At 39.8% G+C, this 22,067-nt stretch overlaps 2 protein-coding genes across 3 annotated transcripts in view; both read left to right on the plus strand.

Annotated features, from left to right (window-relative positions):
* Positions 1-16,499, plus strand: part of PPP1R21 (protein phosphatase 1 regulatory subunit 21) — a 30,670-nt gene extending 14,171 nt beyond the window's left edge. Inside the window, exons 10-22 of one of the 2 annotated variants that reach the window (XM_057385784.1) lie at positions 1,421-1,522; positions 1,599-1,687; positions 2,560-2,696; positions 3,329-3,421; positions 4,813-4,940; positions 5,300-5,452; positions 6,235-6,327; positions 7,492-7,725; positions 9,118-9,153; positions 10,288-10,404; positions 11,308-11,406; positions 13,311-13,439; positions 15,192-16,499. In XM_057385784.1, the coding sequence (XP_057241767.1) occupies positions 1,421-1,522; positions 1,599-1,687; positions 2,560-2,696; positions 3,329-3,421; positions 4,813-4,940; positions 5,300-5,452; positions 6,235-6,327; positions 7,492-7,725; positions 9,118-9,153; positions 10,288-10,404; positions 11,308-11,406; positions 13,311-13,439; positions 15,192-15,221 (1,440 nt within the window). In that variant the 3' untranslated portion in view covers positions 15,222-16,499. The remainder of the gene's footprint in view (positions 1-1,420; positions 1,523-1,598; positions 1,688-2,559; positions 2,697-3,328; positions 3,422-4,812; positions 4,941-5,299; positions 5,453-6,234; positions 6,328-7,491; positions 7,726-9,117; positions 9,154-10,287; positions 10,405-11,307; positions 11,407-13,310; positions 13,440-15,191) is intronic. The other variant, XM_057385785.1, reaches the window with a different exon arrangement.
* A 4,959-nt stretch (positions 16,500-21,458) lies between these two features.
* Positions 21,459-22,067, plus strand: part of STON1 (stonin 1) — a 22,152-nt gene continuing 21,543 nt past the window's right edge. The window contains exon 1 of the mRNA XM_057385789.1: positions 21,459-21,531. The gene's annotated coding sequence lies outside the window, so the exon portion shown is untranslated. The remainder of the gene's footprint in view (positions 21,532-22,067) is intronic.

Below are 22,067 nucleotides of genomic sequence, written 5' to 3' on the forward strand. Positions count from 1 at the left end.
TTTTTTTTTTTTTTTTGCTACTCTACCAAGCTGGTCAAAATCCTCTCCTTTTTTTTTTTTTTGCTACTCTACCAAGCTGGTCAAAATCCTCTCCTTAATATGGTAGAGAAAATGAGAAAAGTGTTAGGTAGTGGTTTAGCAGATTTGCACTGATTTATTTTTCCCCAACTCCAGGTCTTGTCTGGTGCTTTCAAGCTATTTTCCCCACCAAACACTCACAGTAGATGTGGACAATTCCCTGCCAGGTTCAAGTATTCCTTTTCTCTTTAAGTGTTGGATTGCTGGGTTCTKCTGGGTCTTCAGCATCATGCTGGATAATTCAAGTTCTCTTTCTTGCAACACAGGCCAGGAACATTCTGCATGTGTTATTTTTTCCTCCTTAGATTTATGAATTTTCCCTAATTCCACCCAGGTTTGTACCTGCATGAATGAGAGCTTAGCATCTCACTCTTCTCATTAACACTATGTTACTACACTGAATTAATCCAAGGAATAATTAAGATCTCTTGTGTTCTGTTTGCCTGGGATCTTTAGCTGCTATTGTGGTATWAATAATCAAAGGTGAAGGTATCTCTGTTGGGGTCAAGTGAAAACCAGGGTTGCTTTTGGCTACCTGCATTAATTTGTGAAAGAAGCTTTTTGTTGATACTGAGGTGTCAAAATGGAAAGCTGATGGTGTTGTTACATTTTGATTGTGTGTAAGAGTTCACATTATGTTCTCAGGYCTGCTTTCTCAAAGGCAAAATGAGCTGTAGGATTTACTTAAGCAATTTTTAGCAAAGTCACACAGGCCCATGAGGYCCAAGTTTCATTATTGCCCAAACCTGTTGTAGTTGTAGCAGAAAGAATTCTGCTGTGATTAGTTGGAGCTCCATGCTTAGCTTTGGCATAAGTGTGCTTTGACTGGTGTTGAAAACTGGGCTGCACACAGATAAAGAACATCTCTTACTCTCCATTTGACCTTGGGCTTAGTTCTTCAGTACTTTGCAATCCATACCTTTGCAAATGTTTGTGCTGATGGACAAGGCTGGGAGGCAAACAGCTTTTGGGAGGAAGGTGGAGTAGTTTATTCTATTGGCTAATGGTTCGTGGTTCTTAATTGGATGGAGTTGAGAAAGGAATGCAAGAATATTGAAAACTAAAAGGGGAGGGTTTGGTGCTGTGCATGGCAGCTCAAATGGGATAGGACAAAGCCCTTGGTGTGGTTTAGGCTGGACCTGCAGTGCTTCTCACTTCCCCACAAGGTGTGTGTTTGCCCTAGAGAGGAGGTTGCTGTAGATCACCGGACTGTTGTGTCTCTAATGACATCTCGGGCATGGTTAAAGGTGACAGCTGGAATGTCCCGGTCGGTTGTTAGGTGGCAGAGCTCACACAAGCAGAGCCTACAGCAAGCACCATTTTAAAACCTGTCTTTGCTCAGTTCTCGCAGTACCTCCATGAAAACGCTTCGTACGTTCGCCCTCTGGAGGAAGGAATGCTGCACTTGTTCCAGAGCATCACGGAGGATACTGTGACAGTCCTGGTGAGATTTGCTCCTTTTAGTGTCCAAAAAGATTTTCACTGAGCAAAGRCACTTACCTATTGCTTTTTCCTTTCAGGAAACAACTGTGAAATTGAAGGCCTTCTCAGAACATTTAGCTTCCTACTTAGGCTTTTTAAGAAAGATTCTTCCTTATCAGTTAAAAAGGTACTTTTCATTTGATGGATCAAATTTAAAGACACTGTGTCAGGCATGCAGCATTTTCACACCTAAAACTCAAATATTKAAGTAAAACCTTAAAGGATTCTGGYCTCTGYTCTGTCTTAAAAGGCAGAATTTATTCCTTTTTTTCAATGTTGGTTTGTAAACTTTGAGATTATACATGGTTTGTTTTTTTTTTAAGGCATTAGGATTAAAAACATTTATTTTAAAACCCTTTCCCCGCACCTCACTGRTGAGACCTTAAAAATATGTGCAGCTTTCCTTAATGTTTATTAATGTTACTCAATAACATTGATACTATTCAGGTGTGATACACTGAAATTGTTAATGCCTTGAGCTTCTCTGAGGATTGTTCATCATTCAGTAATGTAGCAATGAAATGAAACTTGGCCAGATGYACATCCCTTCTGCTGTGAAAATCTTTGTTCCTGGGTTGATTCAAGGGAGGTGAATTATAGGTGCAAAGAACTGCTTAAAAAGAGGGTTTGGACTAAGGAAGAAGAAAAAAATCTCGATTTATGCTTCCTTTATACCTATTCTTGTGCTCCTTAGGAAGCAAAAGATAATTTATGTAGTAGAGGGAAAAGTCTTCAAACTTAAATTGCTGCAATCAATTCCTTGCTGTGAGTGTAAGTCATTCCTGGCTGGTGATGGAAACACCCAAGAGTGGAGATGCACACAGTACTTTTCATGTATTGTTAAGTTCTCTGCTATGTTGACCTTTCTAAAATAAATTCCTAGTTTGCTGTTGCTTTGGACTGGGGAGGTAGAGAGCACCTTTCTGCTCCAAAACTCGTGAACTTGTTTTTTTTTAAGAAAATTGCTTGCTTTTAAAAAAATAATTCATATATTCCTAGTTTGGAAGAAGAGTGTGAGTCTTCTCTTTGCACAGCTGCTTTAAGAGCTAGAAATATGGAGCTGCACAGAGACATGAAAAGGTTGACTGCAGTCTTTGAGAAGCTTCACACGTACGTCAGTCTTCTGGCCTTACCAAGTAAGTGTCAGTTCTGGCTCAGTTGGTTCCCCTGGCATTGGTTTTSTGTGGGTTTTTCTAGTGTGACTGACAGTGTGCCTTTTGTCATCTCTTAATTCTGAAATTGTTAAAAAACCTACTATTTATTAATCATCACTTCCAGTCCCTCCTCTTCACAAGGTTATTACAACTCTTACGGTCATGACTAAATAATATCAGGTAAAGCCTTGGGGTGTGTGTGTGGGGGAAACTGTCTCCAAATGCATCCTGTAAATAGCAGTAGGAGATGGTTACTGTGTAGCTTCAGGTTATTTCAGCCTTCACTCTTCAGAAGGGCCCAGATGGTCTTTCCTACAGCTGCAAACACATCTTTCTGTATGTGTGGTGTTTGAGACCAAAACAATTGATATGTATAAAACCTGAATAAAATCTAGGGAACTTGAAAATCCTTTACCTGCCTACTCTGGCAAAACTGGATATGTGTACATTTGATATTGGAGGGRAAGTCTAAGTAAAGAAATCTGCTATGACTCATACTCCATGCAAATGATTCTAGTAGGTGGAAATTGAATTCTTTTCAAAGCTAACTTTTTCCATTCATGGTCAAATCTTACTGTTGTGCCTTTCTTTTCCTTCTTACTTGGTGCTTTTAGGTACAAAACCAGAAGGACTCCTTAGGACAAATTACAACTTWGTGTTTACAAACATTGCTGCAAGTCTTCATGGATTCCATGACATTTTAAAAGGTGAGAGTAGGGACTGTTGTCTTGTTTCAGCTTTGCTTCTTTCTGTTTAGCATAGCACTGTGTACTCTCTCTGTAACAGTGCTGAATGTATCATATGTTATCAATCTTGTTTTGCCTCTATAAGCTAAGAAACTCAACCTACTAAYTACTTATTTTAGACATTCATGCCTRGTTTTCCTTCCTCCATTCTGTTAGCTTTGTTCTTCAGAGTTGCTGAATTAGTTAACTGTGTTTCTCCAGATCTTCCTGAGCAGTGTTACTCTGCTTTCTGAACATCATTGCTCTATTGAAACTAGCATACAGAATGGAATGCTATTAAATACATTTTTTCCCCTGCGTATGTAGCATTGACCTAGTACCTGCCTTCAAAGGGGAATTTTTCCTTCCAATTTTTAGGTTGATGACTGTTTTTAACATGAATATATAACCAAAGCTTCCRAAGAAGTCCTGGTTCTTTTTGAAACTTGACTCCCTCTGGAAAATGGTTTACCTTGCTTTTATCAGAGCAGCATGGCTRTGTTATGTTTTCACTGAAGTGATGTTTGGTTATAACTCAGAATTTTAAAACCAATGTTTCTGTRTGTCCTAGAAATTCAGTGCCATGTAGCTGTTCCTGGGGAGAAAATAATCCATAGAGATTAAATGAGCTAGCCCTCTGTTTAAACATTAAGATTTACGATTTTAAGGAAAATTGAGGTTTTTCCTAATAACATGAATAGTATGGCCCCATTTTACAGAGTCCTTTAAAAAAGAAAAAAAGACATATTAAAGATAGTACCTCAAATAAAATGAGATGCTAAACCAAGAATTTTGTAGCATGGATAAATTAAAAATACTTCCTATCTTTTAATATGGTCACTATAATGCACAATCAACCCAACTTACATTTTAAGGGAAATAAAGAAAATGGAAATACTGAAGAAAACTGTCAGTGGAATTCATTAGCTATCAACAGAAGTGCTGTACTTAACATTTCATACTCCTATACTCCAGAATGTTTAATTTCTCTCTTCTTCTCAGTCCCAACTAATGAACTGTTTAAGATTACTTCAGATTATAATTTGTGGTGTTGATGACTTCTTCACAATGGGATTTCTCTAYTCTGTAGCAATAGTACTCTGTTCTAAAATAGTTGCAAAATGTTAATTTGTCAAACAATTACTTTTTCTAAATTTTAGTTTTTTTAAATTTAATTTTAAATTACTTTAAAAAAAATTAAATTTTACATTTTCATTTTCAATGTAGAGGTGAAAATATCCTTACATGATAAATATTTTATTCTTTTAAATATTGGCACTATTGAAATATATATAGGCTAAGATGCTTTTGTGAATGACTTTCAGGAAGTTTTGTGTTCTTCATTTGACATAAATGTGCTTCTCCTTTTCCAGATATTTCCAAGCACTATAGTCAGAAAGCTACTTTAGAACAGGAAGTTCCAACTGCCACACAGAAACTCATAACTACAAATGACTGTATTTTATCCTCTGTTGCTGCTTTAACAAATGGAGCAGGCAAGGTAATGGATATTTTTGTTCCATTCAGTGCCCTAACTTGTGCAGATTTTTAAGGAAAAAAGAGTAARCTTAGCTGAAAATATAGAAAACCTCTGTGTGCCTCTGATATCAATAAACTATTATTTTTRGGGTGTTTTCAGGCTGCATGTTAAAAATAACAAAGTGAGTGATGAAAATAGATACTGGGAAGGGGATGCTTTGTGTTAAGAGGTTAAAGTTGCATGGAAGAGCCCTTAGCTTGTTTCAAAGTCTTGTTATGAAGTCCAGTGTCACAAAATACTTRTATTTTGAAAGATTAAGTGCTGCAATGAACCTTTCTAGTCAACTTAATTCAAAAAGTGGCTTCTCTTGGTGTGTCTAGATGGCCTCGTTCTTCAGCAACAACTTGGATCAYTTCACAGCCTCGCTGAGCTACGGCCCCAAGGCAGGAGCAGAGTTCATCAGCCCTCTGTCAGCTGAGTGCATGCTGCAGTACAAGAAAAAGGCAGCTGCTTACATGAAGGCTGTGAAGAAGGTTTGTTCAGCCAGCATGCTGGCACAGGGCACTTGAGTTGATGGTTGCTTATGCCAAAGGGAATGCAAACKAAGGATTTGCAGTACTTGGAATGGAATGGAAGAGATTCTCTGAATGACACTTTTGGCTGATGAAATGGAGCCCTTAGTGCAGTGATGCTATTGAAAACTTTAGAGAGCATAGTTGCCCTCAAAACTGAGGGTATGTGCCAATTCTGCCATTACCCATTTCCACTAATTATTTCTGTGCCAAGACTCCAAGGAGAAGGGGGTGGCTGCTTATTTAAATTTCCTCCCATRTTCACCAGGAATATGTAGTGAATGGTATCATATTCTTACACTTGCATTCACTGGGAGACAGTGGAGAGCAATAGGGAAAAAAAGACACCTGAAAAGGAGGTGCACTGGAGAAAATGTGCTGGACAGAGGGTTGAATGCTGCCAGATCTCCCTGCTGTCTCCATTAAAAGTAATAGTTAAGGGATAGTGACCTTAGCAGTTGTTGCTAAATCACTTTACTGCAATGTCTGTAAGGAGCACCTTAGGATGCCTTTGACCTTAATTAACACTTGGAGTTTTCTGAGCACTTTTTAATCAGCTGTRCCTTTTGGGGCAGTATTTCTTGTGAGCTCAAACCATTTTTTGCTATTGCCTTGTAAGCACTTGTTGCATTGTTTTTTTCCCTTTACTAAAGTAAGGAAAATAGCAAGAAAATCGAAGTAAGCTACATGTTCTGATCTAGTGTGTGACATGTTTTAAGAGGGTTTTTGTGATTCTTCTGCAGCCTTGTGCCGATTCAGTGCCTTATGAAGAGGCTTTGGCCAATCGCAGAGTTCTCCTGAGTTCTACAGAAAGCAGAGAAGGTCTTGCACAGCAGGTATTGTGATACACATTTTCCTAACATACATGGCAGTGGGTTTTGTAAAGGTAAACTTGTATCAGAGCCTCCACATATTTATGTCTGTGGTTATTTGTGTGTATATGTGCATGTACTGAACCTTGAAACTGTAGATGTCTTTTAGAATTTTGAAAGTAAAGCTTAGTGTTGTCAGGCTGTGTTATCCCCTCCACCTGCAGAATGTACACGTGGATATGAGAGACAGGATTATGTCACTGATACCTTCATTTGGAAATACAAGAAGTCAGATAATCTTTAATAATTCAAATAAAAGCAAAGTAAAGACAGGAATAAGGCATACTGAAGAATTAATTTTTAATTTTGTGTACTGCTTCGAGTCCTCTTTTGGACTATGCAGGAATTATTAACCTGGTTAAGTGCAGTGATTTTACTTTTCTCTTAGAGTAATAGATTACATTTTCTGTTTTACAATCTGCATATATGTATTTTTTTTCTGGAAGGTGAAGCAGGGTGGTTAACATGGTATTTTAAAGGCCTACACAGTTTGTCCATTGCCTCATGTGAGTGAGAATAGCTGATTAATGCTGACACTTCTTTATTAGCTTGTATACTCAGCCTGTGCCTGACTCATTGTTACTGAGCTGTAGTCTGGGGTTGTTGGTTTTTTTGGTTAAATTTTTTGTTGTTTTTTGGTGGCCAGTATTCTAAGTGTGTTAGTAGGGGTGAAATGAACTCCAGCAGAAATGTGCAGTGATCAGATGTGTTCTGTTCCAAAGCTGTTTTCTTACCTGGACAAAGTGGGTGGTTCTGTCTGTGTCAGGTGGGACAGCTGGGAGGGGGCATTTTTTCTTTCTAGCATAGAAAAAGGTAATGCAAGTGCCAGGTACACATCTTTCAAGCTCTATGAAATTCCTCCCTGCTTTTTTTACCAAATAGGATGTTGCTAGTTTTGTGAGCTGTACCTTTGTAACCCATTTCAAACTAATTAAATAACGTTGCCATTTTTATCAAAGAACCACAGCTAAGCACTCAGCTCAGAACAGTAGTTGTTGTTTACCTGCTGCAATTTGTTAGCTCAMTTATGTAATGGTTTAAAATAATACTGTCCTCAAACATTTCCTGTGTGTGGCTTTTTTCCTCCCTGGGTTCAATAACCTGGACTGTAAACTTTCSCTCCTAAAGGTCCAGCAGAGTTTGGAGAAAATTGCAAAACTTGAACAAGAAAAAGAACACTGGATGTTGGAAGCCCAGCTAGCRAAAATAAAGCTAGAGAAGGAAAACCAAAAACTGAAGAACTCTCTCAGTGGACATTTAACTGAAACTATCCATGAGCATTCCACTGTGCCAAATATAGCAGAACAAAAGAAGGAAACCACAGAAAAGAGTCTGAGGGAACCTATTAAGAGCACTAGTCTGGTAAGTGACCTCTCCCTTCAATAGAGAAAAATCCACTTTCTTTAACAGCAGTGCTGTTTGATCAGTGGGACACTAAAAAGGAAAGCCTTTTCCCTGTGTTGAAAAGCATTCACTCTTGGGGTCCYTGTATTTCCAAAGCTGCTTGCAAAGTCTCACACTTCTTGGATTTTGAGACTTTGTTCGTTGTCTTTGGTATTATGGAGGTGTTTTTGTAGTTCTGTTCCTGTGTGACTGAGGGGGAAATAATGGGTGCTTAACCCCTAGATTTGTCTGCAGTTAGGAAACCTTGCAAGTGCTGTTTATCTTGGGTTGGTTCTGAGTTTCCAATAGCTTTATTCATCTCAAGGTATGTTAAACCAAATGGAAGTAGGTAGGTAGTGTTTGTAAATGGGTTTGAGGATTTATTAGGGTCAGTTTGGTTTCAGCAATTACTTTCTGATGTAGTATGCATTCTTTCCCTGCTCATTGTTGGTAAATGGCTTTTTCCTGTTTACTACASATATTTAAAAAGAGTTGGCCTTTCCCCTGAATTCCACTTCTGAAGTGGCATAGTGGTATTAGCAGGAATGTCATCTGTAAGAAATAATAAATTTACTCAACTCAGCATTCAATAGAGTTGTATGTGGGGTTTTTTTGGTTGTTTTTTTTTTTTTTTTTTTTTTTTTTTTTTTTTTTGTCCTCCCCACTTTCCTGCTCCAGGATAAAAGTAACCAGTGGGTTGTTTTGAAATCCCCAATTCTGAAGTAAACTGGCATCTTTGGTTTTTGATACTCTATTTTAATCCTTAGGAGTTTGAGGAGAGTGTTACTCACAGGTCAACATACTGCATTAATATTTCCCATAAACATAAATCTTTAGTCTTGTTGAGATTAAAGGGGGAAAAAAAAACCCTTTGAGTGTCTGTAAAGATATTTTTTCAGGAAACCAGTTATTGGCATACACTTCTCCTGTAGAGTTTTGTCAGTGATTACAAGTCAAAGTGGAAAGGAAGGAATTTGGAAGGTACTYAAGAAATCCAAGTTGACTTTCTTTGCTCTTGAACATGACAAGTAATGTTTCAGTGTACTAAAGTGCTTCTGAATTAGTTTCATATGATCAAGCAGTTGCATAACCATACAAACCCAGCTGCATCTTGTTGTTTTTATTGCTTTTTCCCTGTGTACATCATAAAACAGGAGATATAGTTTTGAGAGTTGGTGTCAGCTTTAATTCTGTTCAAGRCATTCATATAACCACTCCTGTTTATTTTACAGGTGGAAATACTTAAATTTGGTTTCAGATTGCTGCAAGATTTTTTAAGTTTAAGGGTCCTTCTGTGACTGAAACTCAAATGCAGCTATGGTATCTGTTTTTTTGCAGTTCTCATTAACTGTATTTTCTTCCTTGTTCTAGATTGGAATGTTGACTGTAACTACTGATAATGAAAAGGTAATCTGTTTTAAACATTGTTAAAGTCCATCTGTTAAATTCTTYAGTTCTGATTCTGTTAAACTTATTGCAGAGTTGGAATTACTCAGAATATTCGTGTATAATGGCACGAGTTGACTGTGTAGTATGAAATGATCAAATTTCTGAAATCCATGGGTTTCTTAATTTTCTTGTTCTGTTGGTGAACTGTTACTTTGCCCATTTCAGCATTTTGGAGCAGTGTGAACTGCAGTCAGGGGCTGCTCTCTGTAATTTGAGGAAAGCTTTGGTCTGTCTTTGCTGCAGCAGCCCAAACTGCATTCCAAGCCTCAATTCCTAACCCTCGAGCTGCATAAAAAACCCATCTGCAGTGCCTGGTGTACAGAGCAGAGGTCACAGTGAAACAAGCCTTGAGCCAGCTGTCAGACTAAATGTTAACTATTTATTTAGCACTGCTATAATGYAACACTTGCCACAGCAAGATTCAGTGCTTTCGCTTTTCTGATATGACAGGGATCTGTCTTATTCCTCTTTTTCTTCCTTCTTAGAAAATGGGTAGAGTGCTAGATAATAACTGATACAAGTTTTTAAAGGCTTCTGAATAGTGCTGAACTTGAAGGTAATGACAAATCATGTGAAAGCTGCCTCCAATGGGTTACTCTGTAAGCTACTGAGTTGTTGGGCTTTTTATTACTTTTTTTCTTTTTTAATTTCAAATGTCTGAAGAAACCTCTGGAACGTGCAACATTAGAAATAGTTACAATTTTTGTAAGCTTCTGAAATTGAGTTGTGTGAAGGAATTGTTCCCTGTTGGGAAGAGACAGTAAGTTTTCATGTAAGTGAAATCCCTGCATTTCTGCAGTAGATTTTCCTCYTCATCAGACACCTGATGTGTAAAAGCAAGTTACATTCTTACCTCTTCAGTCAGCTCTTTGTCCTTTATGGGAGTCTGACATTAAGAGTCACCATCAGAGTGACAAATTGCAGTGTGGCCTGTGGTAATTGGTCTGTTGTGTTTGGGGAATTTAATTCTTTTTGATGGAGCAGCCAGGCCTTGGGAGGAAGGACAAGAAATGTGTATAGAGGCAATGTTGTGATTCAGGTACTCAGTCTGCTRAACATAAATGTTGTCTGCCTAAATTTTTGCTTTGCCAGGCTGCAGATGTTGAGTGTCGTGAAGACCTGATAAAATCTCACTACATGGCCAGGATAGCAGAGCTGACCTCTCACCTGCAGCTTGCTGACAGCAAATCWGTGCACTTCCATGCCGAGGTGAGCGTGCAGGCAATGACACCAAATCTCTCTTTTGAACTTCCCACAGGCMAGTGCTGTGATAGTGAGTTTAAATATATGGAGCATAATGTTTTATAGGAATCTGTTCCTGGAATATTTTTTTACTGTGGTCTAGTATGAATAAAGACAGATATTGTAAAAGAACTTTTTTATGTTTAATACATGCTTTGTTAATCTTGTCTTGGCTGCATTAAGAAATACAATGTGTATCATGTATAGGTTTGTTCATATGAGCTGAAGCAGCTGGCTTCAGTTACCAAGGAAGTTTTGACTTAAAGTGATGCTGATGTCATTGAAAAATATTTGAGTGTGTTATGAAGTGATGGAAACAGCTCTCCTGAGAAAATTGGTTCTTAGGTGTAAGTTATACTGCAAGAATTAATAGGATGATTCATTGTATCTATGGTTTCCTTTTCATTTCAAGTCATGAGGGAACTTTTCTTGAAAGGAGTGGCATTTTTGATTTATGTAATAAATAGTGTGGAATATGCCGAAGCTCCAGGTTAACAGAACAAATCCTCCTGAATTTTTCTTTTAATGGTAGATGGCATAGTACAGAAGAACCAWCTTTTCTGTGATATTTGAGCCTTGAGTGAAGTGAGTTGTTTCAGTTGCTTTTTACTTATGAAAAATTCCATAGCAGTTACGTGAAAAAGATGATATTTAGAGTATTGGCAATATGGTAGCTCTATAAAATTAAATACTTAGTGTTAACTATTCCATTACTTTTGCATTTAAAAATGTGCACAAACTCTAAGTTTGTCGAAATCTAAGTGTCACAGAAAGATGGAAAAGTCCAAAGCAATCACTTGGAGATGCCACAAGGCAATGCTGTGGAACTGACTTCCCTCCCTTCTGCCCTCCCTGTCCTGTTGTTGGTAGTGTCGAGCACTTGCCAAAAGGTTGTCTCTGGCAGAGAAGTCCAAGGAATCACTCACAGAGGAGTTGAAGCTCGCCAGTCAAAACATCACCAGATTACAGGCAAGTCAATTGTTCTGTAATGTAATAGATGCATTTGGTCTATTATATATATTTATACATGTAAAGGGAACTCGGAGCAGAAAAATCACAGCCATCTAACCTGGCTATGCCAGTACTAAGTCCTTCATTATGGAATATAAAAACTTTAAGAGTATGTGCAGGAGAGCCTTAAATATTGCACTTTATATCCCAGGCATAACGTTGAGGTAGAACATGCTTCCAAGGAAAAGGTTAGAGTGACTGATTTCAGATGATACAAGGAATTCTTAATACTTTCTTGCCCCTGGGTCTGAAAGTTGTAAAAAATGCCAGGTTGTTTTGTTTTTTTTAATATAGATACCTTAACATTAATCTTTAAGAAGCTGTTGTTAACAATAATCCACTCTTATGGCATCCTGTGAGTGTCCTGTCCCTTTGTCCTTCTCCTCCCCAAAGCTGAGAAAGAAGCCAATAGAAAATAAAGTATAAATAAATACTCAGTTCATAAATACCTTTGTGTTTTCTTTACACCTAGTTCATATCTTTATTGTTCATGTGTCTGTAATAGTGAGTATCAATATTGCTCCATACAGGCAGTGAATATAATGTTATCAAATATCTTTTTTGCTTTGTTCCTTTAGGAAATTTCACARTCAGTGTAGCACAAGGTGTTAATCTCCAAGTRCATACTAAACTTGCTAAGAAGAGTYAGCAGGACACYATTTGTATRTTTRATCATCTGCASTGTGCTGAGTCATGGGCTTGTTTAGGTGGCAAGGATCCTCTGAAAGTGATTTGTCCCCCTCCTCTGGTCAGAGCAGASAGYTCAGATCAAGCTGTGGCATCAGATRTCTCCTGTACAGCCATGCTGGCCTTCTGCCAGTCACTCCTCTTCCTAGGGACTGGGCCATTCCTCGTTCTGCCCTTGATCATTCAGCTTTCCTGGGCCCCTGTAACTTCCAGGGCAGATTTACCTGGGACCTGTCCAAGCAGACCTTGAAAGAAGCCAGAATTTACTCTTTTAAAGTCTAGGGTTGCTGTAATKCCTGTATTCATCTGGCTTTCCTCAGGATCCTAAATTCCACTAACTCAGGGTTGCTTCAGCAAAGGTTGCCATTGGCTTTCACATCCCTGAGCAGCTTTTCCTTATTTGTGAGTAACAGSTCCAGCAGAGAGCATCTCTTGGTCCCGTTGGTCCCTGGTATCAGGAAGTTCTTTGCCAACTCAAGACAACTCAAGCTGCTTGTGTTCCACCTTGCTGCCCTTCCAGGAGGGGTCAGAGTTATTAAAATCCCTTACAAGGATCAGGGTCTGTGAAAGGGAGATTTTTATCTGCTCATAGCAGACGCCTGTCACATCACCCTGTTGTTCTCCTGCTTATGAGATTTTAACAGTCTGCAAGCCACTCCTGCACACAGAGCATGATTCCCTCCCTTCTGTCCTTCCTGAGCTGTTTCCCTTCATTGCTGTGTTCCAGTCATGCACACTGTCCCCCCATGCCTCTCTAACCCCAGGGAGATCATGGCTCTGTAACTGCAGGTGRAGTGTTGGTTCCTTCAGCTTTGGGTGCCGTGTGTGTTCTTGTCCAGGCCACGTTTAACCCCATAAACATTACTGGTTTCCTGGCTGGAAGCAATGTTGGAAAACTCGACTGTTAAACTCCTCTGTAAGCCATMAAAAGTGTGGGGGGAAATATCTAAAGGAAACAGGATAAAAATAAGGGGAATAAACCATGCTTGAGACTTCAGGAAAAAGAAAAACAGCTGTTGACTTTCTTTCATAAAGCAGTTGTTTGGGTTTTTTTATCTGCATTGCACACTCAGCATCAAAAGTGGAGCTTCCTACGAGGAAGTAGAAGTGTGCTGCTTTGCCAGTTGTCACAAATGCTGAGCCAAGGGCCTGTAGTTAYTTTATTTTCCCTTTAGGATGAATTGATGACGACAAAGAGGAGCTACGAGGATCAGTTAAGCATGATGAGTGACCATCTGTGCAGCATGAATGAAACCCTGACCAAGCAAAGGGAAGAGATTGACACACTSAAGATGGCCAGTAAGGTGAGTTGGCAGTGCTGCTGTGGGGCTCTGGGAGCTGTCAGGGTGACCTTTGGTGTTCCTGCAGCACTGCCCTTGGACAAAACCTCTCACAAGCTATAGTTCTTACTCTCAAACAGCTGGAAAGGAAACTCTGAACTTGTTCATGTGAGTTTCAGTGAAGAAAAACTTCTTGCAAAACATACTCGAGGAAAAGAACAAACTCTTCATGTCACTGCTTCACATTAGGTTCTCAAAGTGTACCTCTGATGGCAGATSACACCTTTTTTTGTTCAAATGTGGTGAAAATGGAACTATCTGTAAACCCAGCTGGTGATACTGGGTGGTTATGATTAAATTGTGCYAGAAGGGTCCCTTCTGCACCTCTTTTTGGTTGCAGCATTCTCTGTTCTTGGCAGCTGGTCTCGTTCTCTGTTTTATTTCCATATTCTAGCTCATCTGGCCCTCGTGTAGGAAGTTGCCACTTATATTTTCCTGTGAGCTTGAAATGTACACTTAAACTCTTTACCGAGCTAGGAGTCACCCATTTGCCAGAAACAAATTTATAACTTACCTAATGCTGAAAAATACAGAAGTCTGCTATTTTGAGCATTCMCTGATTACACCATGGCTTACCCTGTTCTGATGCTTTTAGGGAGGAACAGATATTGTGAAAGCCTTTGCCCTTCACTTGTCTGACTGTGAAACAAATTATCATTATTCTCCTTAATTGTGGAACGCGTGGAAGCAGGTGTCACTCACTGAAGGATTAAAAAAATAAAAATGATTTTTAAAATTCCATGTTTTGATTAAAGGTCCCACAATGGTGATTTTTTTTTTTTTTATGGTAAACTCTTCCCCCTATTTTTCCTCAGATTTCTGAGTGYTTTAACTTAGCATTGTCTTCTTTAAAATGACTTTGTGGTGTATAAACCCYTGTGTTTCCAGAAGGAAGCTCTCGGTTGCACACTGACCACAGCACTTCATGTTTTTATAAAATGTTTTCTGGAATTTTTCACTTGCCATACTTGTAAGATTGGAATTGTTACTCTGTCTGTGAGGACCTCAGACTCACAGCAGAAGCCACATGGGTTTTGAAATGTTACCAAATGTAGGTGGTGATTCAGTTGAAATCCAAATGAWGCAGTTAAAGGCCTTATCACTTGGAGAGAGTTGTTGGTTAGATTCAAAACAAATGWTATCTTCAGGAAATAGGAAGACTGAGAATTGCCAGCAAGTAACTACTGCACAGARCTTTATTTCCTCAGTGGAATTATTGCAGGCCAAATGTGAGCTGGCTAGCTGTGGAACTAACTCTGTTCTGAAATCTGTACAACTTGAATTAAAATAAAATTTATTTAGGGGAAAAAGCCAAAAGGGTGGGGATTGGTTTTTTAATTTGAGGCAATTACTCTAAAAGAAGAAGCATCTGAAAGTGGATTATAACTTGATTTGCCTTCACTGCCCTCACTGTATTAGTGGTGTTAATACAATTGAGTGTCTTGGGATGTACCTCCAATGTCTTTCCCAGGTTTCAGTTGCAGTAAGGAACTGTTGTGATTAATTGAGGTATCTGGTACTTGCCCCTGTTGTGCTTTTAGAAATAGAGACATTTTCAGAGACAGCAAAATATTAAATGTCTGTGGACTGCTTATTTTCGTCTGACTATACCTTGTTTGCTGCAGGCATAAATTACCAGCCATCAGGTTTTGTGTGTTACCTGTCTAGATTCTTTTACCTGAATGACATGTTCTGTTTGCTTGTTTCTTGTTGCAGGCAAATTCTAAAAAGAACAAAAATCGATAGCTTACGGCTGAGTCTTTGGAAGCTGCTGCAGCACAGGATGCAGATAGTGAGCATTCATTACCCAGTTCCTGTTTGTTCCAGGAAGCAGAGGCTGGTGTTGGGTCTAGTAAAAACTGAATTGGTGCTGTAAATGGCTTTAAAATATTTACAACTTGTGACAGATAAAACAGAATTTAATGTTGGCTCTAAACTGGGAAACACGCACTCTGTGGATAATTTATATAGTAATTCCCTTCAGTTTTTACTGTGCACTTTTTAAAACCAGGTTTTGATTTCATGTAATAACTTCAGATTTTGTATATTTTCAAATAWGTTTCTGCATTAACGAATTTGGATCCATGCAGTAGGTGTCTATTTTTGAGTTATACATTTAATTGTCAGCACATGTACATTCCGTTACTTGTTAATAACAGTTTAAAAATTAGTTTGGAGGCTTTTTTTGGCCATGCAAGCTGTGCAGTTACTGTAAATGTATTATTCCTGTTCTCAGCCCTCTAGAATTAATTGGCATTGTGGCTTGAAATGATTTCTACAAATTCACCAAGTAAATGGGATCATTGTTCGACTGCAACAATGGAAACCTTTYCTGCTTGTATTTGGCACTTTGGATTTTGAGGTATAGAGCACAAATAGCTGAAGTGGGATAGTCCTATGAAATTGCTTTAAGCCATTTCCATAATATTTTGTTTACACATGTATGTATATATATTGGTTGAAATAGCTGTTTAAAGCTAGAGGAAACTGTGATTGTCATTTGCCCCAAARGAGTGAAACATTGTGGGTAGAATAGATCAGCATCCTGTGCTCTCTTACAGTAAAAGGGGAATGTGAAATGTGTACAAGATTTAAACAGTGAACTTGCAAAAGGTCTTCATGGAATTAAGCTCTGGTGAATTCACTGAGGGGATGCACATGGCTTTTCCTGTGTTTTGGGGAGTTTGTGAACTATAGGCCTCTCCTAAGATTTTTTTAAATTTTTTTTTTTTCAAGTGAAGTTTACTACCACAAGTTTTCACAGCACTGATTTGTTGTTGGGGGTRGGGGTTGTTGGTTTTGGGTTGGGTTGGATTTTTGGTTGTGTTTTGGTTTTTTTTTTGTTTTTTTTTTTTATCAGATGCTGTGCTGCTCCACACTTTACACACCAATCTTCTGTTCCATAATTTCCATTATGRCACTTATTTGTCTCATAAAGGTTTACTCTGATATCACATATGTTGATATGTATTATCAGTGTGTAATAATAAAATCAACATGAAACCAGCCTGACTTTTTTCTTACTTCTGACCATGCCCAGGTTGCAGAATGTGATGTTGTGGTGGGGTGTTCCAGCTGTTGCTGGTGAAGTGGTTACACCAGTCTTGCTACTGTCAGTGCTTCTCTTAATTCTGATGGTTTTTCCTTTGAGARATGCAAAACAGAAGTGGTTGTGAAATGGGAGGATATGGGGAGAGCCTGCAGGATTTCTTACTGGTGTTGAATGAAGAGCTGTGTGCTGGTGCTCGTGAGGGTTGGCTTGTGAGCCATTTTATGGAAGCAGGGACAGCCTCAGCTGTTTCATTTTGGGTTGGCAGCCAATTGCTTCCTTCCAATTCTTTCAAAGCTGCCTCTTCTGAGCACTTTCATCTTGCAGTGAAGGTACTAATCCAGTTCTTTCAATTCGCTGAATCAAATTAATCTGTCACTGATACTACTTTTCGTAGGCTCTTGCATTCAGGAAAAGGTTTTGCTTAGGCCATTTTTCACACGTCTGAATAAAAACTGTGTGTGTTTAGAATTTGCATTAAAAGATCAAGCCTGCATTCAAAATATACCCCAATATCCAAACTGGAATTCATATAGAATGCATAGGCTTTTAGGTACAATTCCAGTGTACATTAGTTTATCAGCATCTTTTCTGTGCAGTGTTTGGGTGTCCCCTCACCAATAAGCAATAACCATGCTCAAGAAGAGACAATTTTGATCACTTAATTCATTTCTCCATAATGTTGGGCACCTCATAAATAATCTCTCACTCRCAGGCTTAAGTGCCTTAATTCAGAAAACAGCACTATTTTAATGGTTTTAATTGGATTTTCAAAATATSTTCCTGAGCTTTGTTTTAAAGCTATGCTAACATGTTCAAGGATTTCAGAATGTTCAGCTGTCCTGGATTTCTGAAAGTCCATCTCCAGTAACTAYTCTGTGTGTTCGAAATAAATATTTGCTGTAATCAGGCATTAATTTAACTTCAAGATTGCCCTCTTAAGAACCACTGCTTTATCAGTTTGGAGCTGCCCAAGAAACAYCACAGACATTGTCTATTTTGGAAAGCCTTAAGCTGCTGGAGGTCAGAGGTTTCCCTGCCTGAAAGCTTAACTTCTAAAACAGGAATCTTTAGGATGACGTCGTAAGCTGTGCAAGGGTGCATCTCRTTGCTGTTGGACAATGATTATTTGCAGTTGCCACATCTGTGATTTAAACAGCAATCAGATGAAGTGGAGGTTTAAAATTGGTGGTGGTTGTCGTGCCCTTTGTTAATCCCTTCAGCTTCATTCTGAACCAGTTCAGCATTTTGTGGTGTGATGGTGCCAGGATCTTCTCGATGGATGTAAAATACCCAGACTGAAACAGTTTGTTTTCCTACCTGTGGCTGTTCATATGGTTATTTTTCCTTTTTCCCAAGCCAGCTTCATTTCTAATTTGTGCTTGTAATCAATCCTGCTGCTCTCCCTCCCCTACCTTCCTTCTCTRGCAGACGAGTTTTGGTGTCAAGGTCTTTGGCCCAGCATGTTTCCAGGTTTCTGACTTCACCCTTAGCAGTGCTTCCTACAGCTCCAAACCCCTGATTTGCTCTTACATGCAAGGCATCARTTGCAAACAGGAAAGGAAATAAACTCTGTATCCACATAGTGCCTACAGGAGCCAGGAGAAGTTATTTACTGGCTTGGTTGAGCAGTGGGGAGGCTGTGGGGTTTTTTTAATAGTGTAAATCCAGTGATACATTAAACTTTGGAGAGCCATCTGGCCTTGTAAATTGGGCAAACCTGTTGTTTAATGCAGTCTGTCTGTAAGGTAATTTGGGAGCACTATCKTAGCAACAGCAGGGCCATAATAAAAACAAAGTTCAGGAAAAAATGGTAATTGCTGCCAGAGGTCTGATTACTTCCTCCCACCAAGGCTGGATGCTGCTCTAGGAATGCTTGTTCTGTCTTACTCTGCCTTTTCTGCCTCTGTCACCACCTGCAGCATTGCTGGGCTGTGAATTAAAACCATCTTTGTTTAGAAGATTTTTGCCCAAATTCCTGAATATTTCTTTTAATGACACAGTTAGAAACTTGCTCTGACTGCAGTTGTGGGTGACAGAGGGGACAGAGGAGACTCTGGGGMCCTGTGACTGCAGCCCATGGAAACTCCCCCGGGGCAGCTCTCAGTGTCTGCCTGTGCTGTGTGTGGAGGCAGTTTTGGGATGCCAGTGCTCATCCAGAGCCACCCAGCTCCCTGCAGAGGCAAATTGCTGCAGTGCTGAGCTGCACAAAAAGCGTGGGATTCTCCTTCTCGCTTAACTGGCAGGGCAAGATGCCCCACCCACAGCCTGGAAAGAATTCTGGTTASAAACTGCACATGTGGAAATTGCAGAGATAACAGCAGAAAGCATCATTTATCTGATCTGGTTTTAGCACTSATTCACCGTGTGAGTCCAAAACTTTCTAAGCTGGTGAGGTCTTAACTAAAGCAGAACCTTTGAAGTGCAGGTCAAAATTGTAGTTGTGGTCTCCTATAAGCAACAGGCTTTGTCCTGAGAAGAGTTAGACCCACCAAATTGAAAAGTCCAGGTAATTTACAGTTATTTCCCTAACCCTAGGGATTCTTCCATGAATTGGCTTGGAATGTAGTCCATGGTGGCACGTAGCTTCCTGCAGACTCTCTCTGTATGAAGTTCTTTGCCTCTGAAATGAGTTTGAGAACATTGCATGTCCACACATCCTCTTTTTGCCAGTTTTCATTTTTGTCTGCCTTCCCTTAAAGCTTCAAGTTCCTTTTCTCTTGGATTTAAAAGAATTCAGTTTGTGCATGAAGAGTGAATGCAGAACACTCTATCCAAGAAAGATTATTTTAATGAAGTTATGAGCTTGAAAAGGTCTGAACCGAGAATTTCGGTGCAGCTGTAATCCTGGAGCTGGTGCTGCCCCTTTTCTGTGACTTTCAAATTGCCTGGAACATGTGCAGGGTTGGACACAAATTATGCACATGGAGAGGAGACAACTTGAYCAAAAGTTTCTTTTGAAGTCTGTGGAGTCTGGTTTATTTTTAGTCCAAACAAGAAGGCAAGGACAAGGTTTTCTCAAATTATCAACCCAGCCTAGGAGGTCAGGAGCATTTGAAGCCAACAAGGACTCTAATTCTCACAAAAAGGCCATTAGWATGCTAAATTTCTATAATCAATGTCTGTGTAATAAAGATACATAACTTACATAGTAAATATACTAAGTTTGTAAGTTTTTAATGGCAATTATACCAAGGGAAAGATGGATTCATCAGATGGGAAGAGAAGAAGAATTTGACGTTTCAAAACAAGATACAGAAGTAATTCTTAGTTAAGAGAAACTTTTGCAAAAATTTCTTGCTAATATAAAAGCAAAGCAGTAAAGAGTTAAAATAAGTCTAGAAACACATGTTTCTCTGTCTTTTTTTAGAAATACTTGGTTCTAGCCAGATAGGAACTGTCAGTTTCAGAAGCTGATAGGTTTCACTTCTGACAAAATAGTATAGACAGTAAACATTCTATAAAAAGGGCAATATACTACAAATCATGTTAATATCAATTTAGATACAGTTAGCAATGTAAACTGAATTAGTGTTGTAAAATGTTGAATGAGTTTTATAACTGCTTCTAGCAATATATCATGCAGTATATTCATGTGAAAGGCTCTTCAAATTGTATTTACAATGGAAGTAATTTTAATAGTTCTAATTTGTTCTGCATATACTATTCATCAAAGTCAAATTATATTAAATAATTTTAAATCTCATCACAGCTTTTTTTCTTTGATGCTACAGTTTACATTGCATTGAATTATTTTGGAAGATAAAGTGATAGAAGAATTTACTGGAGAAGAATAGTCTTGTCTTGAAAATGTATACCAACAAAGAAAAATCTGATTTATTTTGAGATATGCTTACTTTGATAAGGTGATATGAGGAATTAACCCTTCCCACTTGAAACCCATTAGGAAGACTAAAAAAAGTTTCATTGAATGTTGTACRGGAGTATGTGAGAGCCTGAAGGACTCATTTTGGAGTAGTAGAAAATATTAGAAATTATTTCAAATTTCCTGGCATTTTGGCAAAACAGGTGGTATTGATCCTCTGGTTCCCTCTCCTAAGAGGCCGTGTCTGTCCGGGGAGAAGGCAGAAGACTGTTCTGTTTATGGAAGATACAATTTTAATGGAAATACAATTTTGAGAGTATCAGGCTCTCAAGGACAGGAGATGACTGGGATGGAATTGCCGAGGGAGGAGTTGGGATGAGATTCTGGCACTGGCAGGGCTGCGTGCTGGGATGAGTGTGGAGGGTGGAGCTGCCTCCCCTGTGCTCCTGAGGCCTCAGGCTGGCAATGCTCAGGAAAGAGAAAAATGGAACAATCCACTGGCTTGCAAGTTACTGGTGMAATTATGGTGAAAAAATTCCCTGCTAAATTTGGCTCTGGATTTTTTAAAATTAAGATAACAAACCCAGAGTTTTTTAAACATGAATGGCCAGTGTTTGTCCTAGTGCAATTTGTGTAATGCTGTTAAGCTTACAGAAGAATTTATTCGTAGCGAAAATAGTACTGACCACTTCTATTGCAAATGCAGATAGTCAGAGACTGAATAGCATTTCCCATGCACGGAGCAATGAGGTAGGTTTGCTCCGTTTCCAGAGAAAACTTAAAAAAAAAAAACTTTTCAGAGAGGATAAATAGGACAAAAGAAAACGAATGGCAGAAGGACGTCCCTCCTTATTAAAATACAACGCAATTTTCAACCACTGAAAGCAGTGGAGCCAAAATGGGTGTACAATGCGTTCCGAAGAATTTTGGATGATTTACACGAGGAGCTGGCGCTCGCTGCCGCAGGTGAGCTGTCACTGCCTCGAAAGCCTTTCCCGTGGGCAGTTTGGGTGTGTGCAGCCCCTGGCGGCTCCGGAGATCCCGCCTTTCCCGGGTGCCGGGGATGCTCCCGGGGATGCGCCGGGCGGGGCCAGCGCTGCCACCGCCCCCGGGCCGGGCTGGACCGGACACTGCTCCGCTCCCGGCCGGAGGGCATGGCGGAGCGGCGGGGACAGCAGCGGGTGAGCAGCGGGAGAGAGGGATGGAGCGGGGAGGGAGCGGGGATGGACCAGGGAGGGAGCGGGGAAACAGCGGGGATGAAGCGGGGAGAGAACGGGGAAAGAGCGGGGAAGGAGCGGGACGGAGCCGGGACGGAGGGGGGACGGAGCGAGGAAAGAATGGGGAGGGAGCGGGGAAAGAACGAGGAAGGAGCAGGGAGGGAGCGGGAAAGGAGCGAGGAAAGAATGGGGAGGGAGCGGGGACGGAGCAGCTCTGCCCCGGGGGAGGCGGACCAGAGGAGCGGGGCCGGGGGGGGCTCCGTCCAAAGTGGAATTTTCCTGGTGGTTCAGGCGCAGCCCCGAAGTTCTGGCTTGGAACGGGCCGGTGGATGGGGCTCTTTTGTTTTGGTTTAAGAACATGATACAGTTAACGAAAGTATTTGGCTCATTTTTCTTTTTTTTTTAAACTTTCCTTTCCTTTCCTCCTTTCCTTTCCTTTCCTTTCCTTTCCTTTCCTTTCCTTTCCTTTCCTTTCCTTTCCTTTCCTTTCCTTTCCTTTC

This window comes from Malurus melanocephalus, unplaced genomic scaffold (assembly GCF_030028575.1).
Source record: "Malurus melanocephalus ecotype Western Australia unplaced genomic scaffold, MMel_1.1 scaffold_867, whole genome shotgun sequence".
Taxonomy (NCBI): Eukaryota; Metazoa; Chordata; class Aves; order Passeriformes; family Maluridae; genus Malurus; species Malurus melanocephalus.